This window comes from Odontesthes bonariensis, chromosome 8 (assembly GCF_027942865.1).
Source record: "Odontesthes bonariensis isolate fOdoBon6 chromosome 8, fOdoBon6.hap1, whole genome shotgun sequence".
NCBI lineage: Eukaryota > Metazoa > Chordata > Actinopteri > Atheriniformes > Atherinopsidae > Odontesthes > Odontesthes bonariensis.
In genome coordinates this window covers 10,104,791-10,116,503 of record NC_134513.1, presented here as the reverse complement: position 1 = coordinate 10,116,503, position 11,713 = coordinate 10,104,791, and the positions used below count along the sequence as shown (strand labels likewise).

Genomic DNA, 11,713 nt, shown 5'->3' with positions numbered 1-11,713 from the left:
GTCTGGGCGTGGTTTAATGCTGCGTCATGGCCTGTGACACCACTAACACTACAGCAAGTTAAAGCTGGTACAAATAAAATATGCTTTATTAACACGCCAACGGGGGCAATGTAATCAGGGGGGCCCTTGGACCGCAGTCAGCCCTTTTTTCAAGTGACTGTTGACATTATTTGTTTGGCAATGAAACCACCACAAAAGGAGCAAGACAACGAAAAGCAAAATGACATGAAACCACACAGAACTATTTCTAATATCTTCAGTGAGAGAAAAAAAACATTGACAAGGAACTCGAAATAACTCCTTACAGCTTTAATTCGATTCAAAACAATTATAGGGAGGTGTAAAACATCTGCAGAAGACTCAAAACGGACATTAGATAAGCCAAAACAATGGTATTGAGACTCAAAACAAACATAGACCATCAAAAAAACAAGAACTTGATATTTTATGATAGAGATCGAAACAGAAACAAATTTAGTATTTCAATACATTCAACTATTACAAATAAAAATGTATCAGACAGAGAACAAGTCAGGCTTCTGGGTTAAATTGCGTCAGTCTCTGAGATCAGAGTTAAATGCGTCTTTACTGACATCTAGCGTTGTAATGGGGAATTGACTCTTTTTTCAGAGAAAAAACATTTTGTTGATAGAAATTGAGAGGTCACGTATAAGTTAAAAGCTTACATAAATGTCATAGGCTATTGTATTATAATAATACAATTAATAAAGAATTGAAAACCCATTATAAGTCAAGTTAATTTCAATAGCATATTTAAAAACAACTTCAGTTGATCAAAGTGCTGCACGAGTTATCAGTAACAGATACAAAAACAATTAAATATAGCTAGCGTAAAATAAATCAGATAAACTGCTTGCACAATAAAGGACAAAAATATTTTTGCTTTTTGTGTACTTCTTGTTTTGATCGTAAAAAAAAAATGGGTGAAGTCAGAGTTAATTTGCTTTCAAACACATTTCTAGTGCCATACAGAGAGTCATCAGCGTTTATAATGGAGAAAACGTTTTTAAGCGACTTAGACTTTGGAGGTGTATTTTTCTCGTTGGACAAAAATAAAACGATGACTGTGTAATACAGGGATGTGTCAGGCTGCGGTGCAGAGACCACAGCTGCCACGTATGAAAGGAGGAGCAAACCGGAGGGGAGGAGGAGACCCTCCCTGCGCTGCTCAGCTTCACTGTGAACGGTCCGCACAGAGTTTACATCAGCACGGGGCAGCGAGTTTAAACTTGTGTAAAAGTCCTAACACAAGTATAACAAGAGAATTTATATATATGATATATCACACAGACTAGTTTATTTTAAACCGCGGCGGTTAAATGGTGTGCAGAGATGTTTCTTTTGACCTCATCAGAAGGAGTGTTTGTCATTTTTATCTTTTGCAATGATTAAAGTTAACCAAAAAAAAGTATATCCTCAAATCGTCATTTAAACAAGATGACGGAATGTTGCTCATGGAAAAACAAACTTCTTCCTCGTCTTTGGTTGTGTCGATAAAATGGTCAAAGCTGTGATATTTTTGATGGAAACCTATAGTTGCATTGACACCTCCCAGTATGTGCAGCACAAACCATTCATTGTTTCCTGGTGGTTACTGTCATTTAACAAGACCCATGCAGAGCCTGGACGTCTACATGGGACAACCCCCATCCGCATACCTCAACGCAAAAAAGCCCCGTGGAAAGACACGACGCGCTCACTGATACGCTGCCGGTCCCCTCAGTGGGGCTGAACTGAACACCCTCTCCATCCACGACTGCAGAACCAGCAGCACTCTCTTAACACATAGGCTATACACCAAGCTCCCGCTGAAGATGACTGCGAAAAACCGAGCAAAGAGCGCTGCATCCAGCCAAGATGATGCGTCGAAGAAAAGCCAAAAGAGTAGTACTAACGAGGTGAGTGGCCCCGGACCTCAGGGGCCGCGCTCAGGTAGCTGCCTGGGGCTTCTTGTAACCACGGTGTTTTATATCGCCTTAATAGGCGCTGCCGGCGTTGCAGCTTTTTATTTACAGCAAGTAGTGGAGGAGATCCGTCAGACAAATGCAAGACATGAGGAGAGCGCACGGCAAAACGCAGAGCTGAGCAGCAAACTGGAGAGTGCTGCTCAACAGGTTGGTAGAAATGCATGCAAAATCAATGGAAAGAATCAAATAAGTCCAGTCTGAATGTTGCCAAAGGCTAATAAAACTTTGTATTAAAGTAGTATGTTTTATGTCTATGTATTGTTTGGTGTATATGAGTTTCTGTTCAATAAGGCCCAGTTAAAGTTACTGTACTCTATGTACAGTTGGAGGGTTGGGTGCATCAAGTTGGAAGGGAAACTTTTGATGAAGTATGTGCTGAATCCCTTATGCATAGCAGGAAGTAAGTTTAAAACCCTGTGGATAATGAAGTACTCCTTTCTTTTGATCTTTTTCACGAGAATAGCCCATTGCTGATTACCTGGACATGGTAGATGGAGATGAATTGGCACTTCACTTCACTTACAAGCAACAAAAGGAGACATCCTCCCTTTGCTTAACTGAACAGGAGGTTAAACTAAAAGCTGTTGTACAACCCTGCTTCCAAAAATGTAGCAAAATTATGAAAATGTAAACAAAATACAACGATTTCTCCTTTTGAGAATGAAGTGTCTTTTTAAATTTGAAATCATTAACACAAGTTTAATCAGGGAACTATTTGCCACTGCACCACAATGCACTATGACTGATAAACTGTGTTATCTGATGATAGTTTTCAAATGTTCCTGCAGTGATTTCCACAGAATCGTGTCTGTTTTTTGTTTTTTTTAATGCAGTACTGCCTGAGGGCCAGAAGTTCAGTACTGTTTTTCAGCCTTGTACTTTGTGCAGCTTACAGTGGGGTCTGTTTTTTCTCAATCTTTTAATAAGGTTGTGAATCCTAGATATGAAAAAAAAAAAAAAAAAAACAATTGTTGAACTATTTGCCCACTCAGTCAATCACACAGGCATAATCAACCACACTTGATCTTTGCTCTAAAGAGACTCAGCTTCTCCGGGAAGCTCTTTTTATACCCAAATCACTTGACTGGCCACAGGTCAATGAAATTTAAGTTAGGGATTTTTAAGCTGTACTTTTGTTCTTATTTAGGCCATAAAGTTCCTGACAAAAGAAAAAACACAAGTGGACATTTCACAACTCAATCAGCTTCATGATTGATCAAGCAACAAAACAAAACGGATTCTTAACATTAGCAAAAGGTGAGGTAGTTTAATAAGATCATCTGTACTCAACCTTAGTTGAATTATCCTGAGATTTGAACCACATGATATTTTTCTTCATGAGCGAATGAAGACAAGTTCCGTGAGAAGAACTCAGGTCACTAAAGACCACAATATGGTCTTTAAAGTGCAGTTTGTTTAAAAGCTGGTATTAATGTGGTTCGTTTCCATGTCTTGCACAGGTGGAGTCTCTGAGAAGCGTTGTGGACGGTCTGGAGTCATCACTGGGCATCACAAGGGTGGAGCTGGAGGCGGCTGTGAGCCGGATGAAGAGGGGCGAAGTGGAGACAAGGAGGGTGGAGGAGGCGCTTCAGAAGCTCCAAAATGATCTACTCAGAGACCTCTCAGAGGGTATCAAGGAGGTGAAGGAGGCTCGAGAGCGGGACTTTTCCTCTCTGGAGAATACTGTGGAGGAGCGCTTGGCTGAGGTTAGTCAGTCCATCACAGCCAGCGTGGCGGAGTTCACTGAAGCTCAGGGTGAAGCGCAGAGTCAGCTGGCTGATCTCAAAGTCCGTCTGGGCCACGTTGAAGACCCTGCGCTCATCAAACAGGAACTTTCTGCCATTGTTGATGATCTAGCTGAACTTAAAACGGCCAAAAAGGCAGCTGAGACTGAAGCTGATTCATTCAGAGAGCAGATAGGTGTGGTGAGGGAAGAGCTCCAGACTCGTAACCAGGAAGTAGCCTCTTTGTCTCAGGGGGTTGAAACAGTGAGGTCAGTGGTTCAAGAGACCAATAGGGGTATGAAGGAGATAGTGTCTGCAGCAGAGGCTCAAGTTCAGGATCTAAAGGACAAAACTGCAACACTGCAGAGCGACGTGGAGCAGGTCACCCATGCTGTCCGTGATGTGGAAGAGAAGGTGAATACAGAAGCTGCTCAGGCTCAGAGAAGATCAGAGGACCTTGAATCCAGAGTTAAGGCATCAGAGGAGAGTGGAGATTCAGTGTTTGCGTCACTGGCAGACATCTCCACCAAGGTTGACACATTGTTTGCCAAATATGATGCTCACGAGAGCAGTCTAGCTGCACAGGGGGATTTAGTGGAGAGAGCCAAAACTGACCTGAAGCAGGAGCTGGAGGCAGTGAAAAGCAGTGTGGAGTCCAATACTGTTCTGAGTGGAAAAGCTTTAAAGGAGTCCAGCCCTAAGGGGGTGGTGCATTTGGAGAAGAGGCTCGCTGCTTTGGAGGACAGAATGAAGCCTGAGCAGCTGGAGAGCTTAGCAACAACTGTAGATGAACTGAAGAGCAAAGCGACTCAGTTAGAAGGCCACGATCAGGCGATTTCCACCTTACAGAAGGCCCTGCAAGAGATAAAGCAGACACTCACAGGTTTATCTAAAGATAAACACAAGGAAAAGAAAAGTAGCAAAGAGGAGAACCAGTTAACTGCCAGCCTGGATCAGCAGGTGGATGAGTTAGAGAAGAGGCTCGCTGCTTTGGAGGACAGCAGCAGCAGAATGAAGCCAGAGCAGCTGGAGAGCTTGAGAACCATGGTAGATGGACTGGAGAGCAAAGCAGCCAAGCTAGAAGGCCACGATCAGGCCATTTCTGCCCTCCAGGAAGCACTACAGAAGACTACAGATACACTTGCTGTCTTAAACGAGGACAAGTAGGAAGAGAGGGGCCCTTAGTTATGTAATGTCACCTCAGGATACCAAAGCATCCAACATCAGGGACAGTAATAAATCCAAATGGGTGACCGTACCCACGTTCTCTATTTCTATGAAGAATCTTTTTCTCAAACTTGATAGCTGATGTCACGATGTTGCACATTTTAGTAGAAAAAGGGAAACAGGAGGAGCAAGAGGAGCCGAGCTGGATTGCTGATCTGTGAATACAAATCCCCACTCATTCTGCACTGTGGATTCATCTTCCAATGTTTTTATTGTTTTTCTGTGTAGACTTAAAAAAGTTTTGATGCCAAGGCTGTTTTTCTAAGTACCTCTAAATGCAAAATTGTTTTGTTTACTCTCTACATGTTGTCGTTTTCTTTCTTTTTTAGGTGAATAAAAAAAATAAATCTTGACTCGAAGCAGTGAATCATTTTTCTGGGCGTGAACTTGATGACTGTTTCTGCTTTGGTGCAGCTGCCTTCACTGTTACATCATGGGTGTTGGATTGATAGCAAGGGTGGGAATGAATGGAAAGAAAAAAAAAAAAACTCTTGTATGTAACTCATAATTAATGTTTTTCTTTTAAAGAAAGAAAGGTGCTCTGCGTAACACAGGAACGTGCTTCCTTGTGCAATACCTGTTCTGCAACCACTTCTCCAGAAAACTTCAAAGTCATCCATGTTGCCAGAAGGCATTTGAACACTTCTAAACTATTCAGCCGGAGTTTCAGGTCTCGTGACACCTTAATGGTAAATGTGAGGAGCTTGTTTTGAGGATTATATGTCAGAGGTTAATATTTATTCAAGTTGTAATAAAAAGGTTTATTGCAGAAAACTTTTAACAGTAGTATGACAGGTGATCGGATGCAATAAGCCAAAAACAAGAAGAATAATCTTGTCTGAGAGTTCCTCATGTCGGCCTGTGCATCTCTCCAATATCAGATATATCAGCGATTTCGCTGACCTGTTTAGCTGTATCACTTAAATCTCCCTTGACTGCAGTGAGGTTTAATAAAGTCTGTCTGAGCTCAGTGATCTCCTCTTCTCTTCTGGTGAGATCTTCTGCTAGTCGTCCGATTCGAAGGGTCAGGTCTGACAGCTGAGGCTCAAACGTGCCAAAGTCCCTCTTAATGGAAGCCACCTTTGGTTTAAGGTCACTTGCAAACGTCACTGTTCTTATCAGGCGTGCCCTGCCGCTCTCCAGCTCTTGCAGGCGCTCTGAGATCTGCACGTCGGCTTTGGTGAGCTCAGGGATGTGTCTGCGGAGCTCCTCTATGGCCCGAGTGTTGCGTTCAGATGCAGATCGTAGATTGGAGACTCGGTCGACGCTGTTGGTCAGCACATCTCCGATGCGTTTGACCATGCTGCGCTCCACCTGATTGGTCCTGTCCTCCAGCTCTCCCACCTGTGCTAGCAGAGACTCCAACTCAGAGTGTAGGCCGTCCATCCTGCGCACATCTGTCCTCACTGATGATACCTAGAGGGCCAACACAGCAGTAGAAATAGTACTCATATTGTAAAAATATATCTTGTAGACAGAAAATGCTTTCACTCCTATAAAAAGAGCTTGTTTAATTTATCATCCTTTGAGAAGTTTGTCATGTCTGTAGAAACTGTCAGAAAATAATTAAAGGATTACAATTTATGCAGTAAGCATAGATTACATACATTTTATATCAATTCAATACTGCAGGAATAACTTCTGGATTCACAGAAGGTAACGAGTGAACTATTTTCTTGAAAGCAGAGGACGGGACATAATTATTTTCTAGACTCGTGGGTGTTAAGTTGTTCATTAAAACTACAAATAATTCAACTTCTGGTGTATTTTTGAGAGGAAATCAAAGTGAAATACTTTTTACATTTTTTTTTTTAGAGCTACAATGATTTGTAAATCAGCATGAAATTCACAACAACAAACAAAGTTTTCAGACCCTTTCAAGTTTTTTAAATTAATCATTTTTTCCTCATCAATCTAGACACAGTTCTCCACAATAACAGCACAAAAGTATTTTTTTTGAGTGTTTAGTTAATCAATTAAAGACTGTTTCCCAGACTGTTCTGTTTTCCAAATACTCAGACCAGGCACTGAGCATCGCTTCATTAATATCATCCTTACAGTCAAACATTATGATGGCAGCTTTACTCTGAGGGGATGTTTTGCTGTGAAAGAGTCTGGATGGAGAAGTAGATGGAAACTGTGAAGCAGAGCTATCCTGTGCTCAGGGCTCAGAATAATTTCAAGAAGCACATTTACATGACTCTAAAAAAAAAAAAAAAAGTCTAAATGTCTAGTTAGTCCGTCTAAAACTGAACGTCTAAAATGCATCGGACGGTTCGGTTATTTACTCGATTTGGTTAATGACTCAATTCTTCTCCCATGCGTGAATACTGGGACAAGGATGGTGGTCCAATTAAAAGTGGAGTTTTGACCACAGTTCAACTCAGCTGTGCATGTAACCATGCTGACTGAGACAGCAAACGCAAAGAGCCTCGACTGCCGTCCTCAGTGCAAAGCTCCTCCGTGTTTTCGAGGTTGCTGTGCTTCAACACACATGGCTCAAATAAACAGGTTTTTCACAGGCTTGTGCAAAACTTGAGGACAAACTGTTGAGGAGACTCATTTTGTTTAATCAGGTGTTAAAGCCGGGAAACATGTAAAATATGCAGAGCGGTAGTCCCTAAGGACTCTAAATGAGGAACACTGAAAATGGCTATACGCTAACATTTCTCATAAAGCTTGATTGATTTAGGATGTTCCTGTTGAGAAGAATGAAGGAAACTCCCATATGAGTGGTTTTCCAATTCTGGAGGATCCCGAGGCCGTCTCTGCTGCCATTGGTGGTTAGTGAAAGGCACAAGTACAGACCCTCAGAATGGCTTGTTACTTCATATATGGGCCTTTCACTTTCTTGTCAATTCTCTGCAAGGTATTTGGCTGAAATTGGCTTGAAACTGACTGGCCTTTGACTGGGAGGTGCAAATCTAGTTAAAAGTTATAAGTACTATATAGATTTTTGAAGCAAACTGAAACGAAAAGTTCCACAATTGCAAGAAAACAATCAGACAAACCTTGTTGGCAAAGTCCTTTGTGATAGCCGATGTGCGTTCCTCAATTTGCCCGACAGCGTCCCTCAGTGAAGTCAGACTACTCTGAAGCTGCGTTCGTTTCTCAGTCAGACCAGAGGCCCACTCCTTCAGCTGGCTGACGTCCTGCTCCAAACCCTTCAGCTGAGGCAGCAGAGCCCCCCGCTGATCCCCGAGACCATCCAACATCAGCTGGACACTCTCACACTGAAACAGGACATATGGTTCAAGGAGTGACGGATACAATAGCTACAGTTCCGCAGAAGATGGAAGTTATCTGTAGCAATCACAAATTCAAACATCATACTGGTGCCTCAGTTAGCAGGTTAACAAAACACGTGGACAAAAATGACTTTTCAAAATGGTGATTTTATTAAATAAGCTCTGTGATAAAAATGCTTACCAAGTTTTTGAAAACCAAAACAAGACAAAAAGGTGACATTTCCCAAAAACATGCAGCTTCATTTTACATCTGCAGAGGCTGTTCCTGTGTCAAATCCAGGTTAAACGGAGAGCTGTCACTTATTAGCTGAAACTGATGATTTCTTTCACGACTGAACTAAAATATTATCTTATCAGATCTTTTCCAAAATCAAAAGTAAAAAATGTTAAAAACTTTTAAAAAAAAAGCAAACCATACATCTGCAACTCTGGAGCTGGTGAATTGATTGATAAATTAAGCAACTACCTATCAATAATCAACTCATCATATCTGTAAAGATAGGCACATATAAAACAGGTATCAGTGCAAAGGGCTAGTTGATGAACAAAGATTAATGTGTTTCTGCTGAATACAGTGCATGTATGTCTGAGTGCATGTTACAGTCCAGGCAACGTTCTGTGTAATGATGGTCCAGATTTTTTTTTTTGCATTAAACTGAGCTACAAATACAACGAAACTTTAATACTGTACTTAACTAACATTACTTTACAGCAAATAGTAAAAAAAGGCATCACCACTCCTTTTCCCCATTTAAAACAAAACAATGACATCATATATTGAGGTCATCATAAGGAGGTACAGTTGGGTCATCCTGGTCTTCTTCTGGCCACTCCTCCTCCTCTTCATCCTTCCATTCCTCCTCCTCCAAAGTGTCAGAGTCCATCAGGCTTTCAACCCTACTTTCCCTCAACACCATGGTGAGTTCACGGACTGCCTCTTTAACCACGGATAACTCATTCTTCATTTTCAGGATGCTGTTTTGAGCCTGCAGGGTGTCCAGCTCCCGTCTGATCTCAAGGATTTCATTCAGCGCTTTCAGCATGCTGTCCTCAGTCCCAAACACCTGTAACGTCACCTCCTCCAGCCTCTTCTCCGCCCCGCTCAGGTCACCCCCCAGTTTCAGGATGGAGCGCACCGCCTCCTCTACCTGCGGCAGGTGCTGTTCGCACGCCTGTGCTCGGGGAATGTGTTCCTGGAGCTGAGAGTTCAGTTCAGCCTCCCTTTTGGTCAGGCTGCTGATCTGCTCCTCCAGCTTGTGGATCTGCCTGGTGTTCCAGTCCAGCTGATCCTGCGCTCGCTTTGTGTCCTCCTCCTCAGTGCTCTGCAGAGCTCGGGCGTTCCTTTTTGTGCTGTCCTCCAGCTCCTCCAGCCTCTGTGCCAGCGCCCGGGCCCTAAGCTCGGCCTCGTTCACCCGCTCTGTGGCTCCAGCATGAGCCTCCCGAGACTCTGCCTTGAGGGCAGACAGGTCAGCGGTGATGGCAGCCAGCCGCTCCTGCCACATCTCTGTGACGTTAAGGAAGCGGGCATTGACTGTCTGCATGTCACGGGAGGCGGAGTTCTCGTCGGCCTGCATCTCCATCACAGCTGCATGGAGGCTGGAGATGTCCTGCTGGAGTCTTGTTGCCAAGGAGACGGTGGAGAGTGCCTCCTGTAGGTCATCCTCAGAGGCGGCAAGCTGCAGCCGCAACACAAAACAGGAGGGCTGTTTCTGTGGGAGCTCGATCAACCTCTCAAATCTAAACCAACATACGCTTGTAATCTCCTTTGTCAAAGACTAACAAAGGTTGCCAGACTGCTTATTCCTTGCTAAATTTGCGCAGTTCGGGTAGTTTTTGACAGGGCTGGATAAGTGAAATTATCAAGAAATAATCTCAAGAATGGGAAAAATAAAGACTTTGTTTGTAAAATTACAGTCACAATATTAATTTTCTCCTTTCATGATGTGCAGTGAGAGGACTTCACCAAAACCCTGAACCTAAATCATCTTTATAGTCTTACGGCTGCGTGTAGATGTAAAAACAAAATGAAAACGTACATTTTAGGATCATTTCACCAAAAATACGCTTACATTTACATTTGGGTTTTATTACTTGGGAAGACTTGTCTCAAGAGTTTTACTTTAAGCACTTAAATAATACTTATGTGTCTTTGTGATGCACAAAGTGCTGAGATTTTACATTTAAATAATACTTTTTTTTTTTTTAAAGAATAAACAAACCGTTTATATGGCAGTATTAATCACATTTACCTCCCCTGATTTGAGGCGGAGGCAGTAATCTGATAACAATAAATAAAAATCTGGACATTTTGGGTGAAGTGACCGTGTAAAACCAGCTCTACTGTGACCCAATTACCTTTTTAGAAACTTTGACGATCTCTTCCTCCATGTCCAACAGGTTGGAGGTTTTTCCATGCAGAGACCTGTACTTTTCTTCAATTTGGGAAAACCTCTCATTCTGCTGTAGCACTACCCTGAAATCAGGAGAAATCTTTAGTGGGGACACAAAATCTCCTAGAGAGATTCCATCTGTTTACTCACCAGCTCAGAGCCCCGCAGGTTGCAAGCGATAACAAACACACGAAACTTTTAAAGTCAGGACTTGTTGACGTTTTATTTGCTCCTTTGCTGCCCCCGTCTTCCGTCTTCATTTTGTGTGCTTCATCTTTGCCGTTTGCAGACGAAGTTTCTGATAGTTCATCGCTTTGCTTCTGTGCCTGAGTCTTTTTTCTCTGCTTTACTTCAGTCGGCATTTTAGCACACTAATATACCGCTAGTTGTCTTTCCCTTTCAACAGGCCAGGCAAATAAAAAAAAAATTAAATAGACGGCTGTTTGCTATGTCACAGACTAAAATAGCATTCCCGTTTTACATATAAATTCATGATGTAGGTGGTGAGATATAGAGGAAATGAACGGCTGGATTGAAAGAATGACACAAACCTTCTTTAGCTTTGGAAAAGAGCTGCCTTCAAAGTTCTTGGATGCTTAGTAAGTCAAAATCAAATCTACGTACCTGACAAGCTATATTTAAACTTTGACAACGTACCTACACCTACCTGTTTAGCTATAACCCAAATCAAACGCAAATGCTCCAAAGTAAATTTAAAGCTTCAGTCGCGTTTGACCATTTTTTTTCTAAACTGAGCATCAACCATGCTAAAATTGCAACGTTCCGACCGTGCAGGAAGTACTTTAAACGCATCAGCCAGCCACGTAGGCAGCTGCCAGGATTTGCCCTGAATTTCAAACCATGCTGATTTTACTTCTTTAGAGCTGAAACAAAAAAAGTATTTGTTAAGCAAATTAAAGGCACTGTGTGAAGTTAAAAAATAAAATAAATTGATACATGCAAGTATTTGAAATTTGAACTGCTGTACACCGAGACACATTACCCAGCAAAGTACAATGGGGATGTTTCACTAACATCTTATAATACAGTATATAAACCAAAGATTAGTGGGAGAAAGCTAAGAACTAAGAAACTTACAGAAGAAATGTGTACATACATACATACATACATGGCAG

At 42.1% G+C, this 11,713-nt stretch overlaps 2 protein-coding genes across 3 annotated transcripts; one reads left to right on the top strand and one right to left on the bottom strand.

The window, feature by feature from the left end:
- The first annotated feature begins 1,725 nt into the window (after positions 1–1,725).
- Positions 1,726–5,292, top strand: ckap4 (cytoskeleton associated protein 4). Its single transcript, XM_075472505.1, has 2 exons — positions 1,726–2,135; positions 3,449–5,292. The coding sequence occupies exons 1-2, from the start codon at positions 1,836–1,838 to the stop codon at positions 4,877–4,879; spliced, it is 1,731 nt and encodes a 576-aa protein (XP_075328620.1). The 5' UTR covers positions 1,726–1,835; the 3' UTR covers positions 4,880–5,292.
- A 376-nt stretch (positions 5,293–5,668) lies between these two features.
- ikbip (IKBKB interacting protein) lies at positions 5,669–11,338 on the bottom strand. Of its 2 annotated transcripts, XM_075472504.1 has the most exons (4): positions 10,728–11,338; positions 10,543–10,660; positions 7,951–8,172; positions 5,669–6,355 (listed from the first exon to the last, which is right to left on the bottom strand). In XM_075472504.1, exons 1-4 carry the CDS (start codon positions 10,937–10,939, stop codon positions 5,789–5,791), a joined length of 1,119 nt encoding a protein of 372 aa, XP_075328619.1. In that variant the 5' UTR covers positions 10,940–11,338; the 3' UTR covers positions 5,669–5,788. The 2 variants fall into 2 exon arrangements, with proteins under 2 accessions (XP_075328619.1, XP_075328618.1); XM_075472503.1 differs by lacking the exons at positions 5,669–6,355; positions 7,951–8,172 and adding an exon at positions 8,215–9,863.
- Positions 11,339–11,713: the final 375 nt, after the last annotated feature.

What these genes read in the sequence shown, in the direction of transcription:
- ckap4 (XM_075472505.1), top strand. Translation starts at nt 1,836, where the DNA reads ATGACTGCGAAAAACCGAGCAAAGAGCGCTGCATCCAGCCAAGATGAT. An exon ending in TGGAGAGTGCTGCTCAACAG is followed by an intron (nt 2,136 to 3,448) that starts GTTGGTAGAAAT and finishes TGTCTTGCACAG; the next exon opens with GTGGAGTCTCTGAGAAGCGT.
- ikbip (XM_075472503.1), bottom strand. Translation starts at nt 10,939, where the DNA reads ATGCCGACTGAAGTAAAGCAGAGAAAAAAGACTCAGGCACAGAAGCAA. An exon ending in ACCTGCGGGGCTCTGAGCTG is followed by an intron (nt 10,661 to 10,727) that starts GTGAGTAAACAG and finishes TCCTGATTTCAG; the next exon opens with GGTAGTGCTACAGCAGAATG. An exon ending in TCGTCAAAGTTTCTAAAAAG is followed by an intron (nt 9,864 to 10,542) that starts GTAATTGGGTCA and finishes TTGCGGCTGCAG; the next exon opens with CTTGCCGCCTCTGAGGATGA.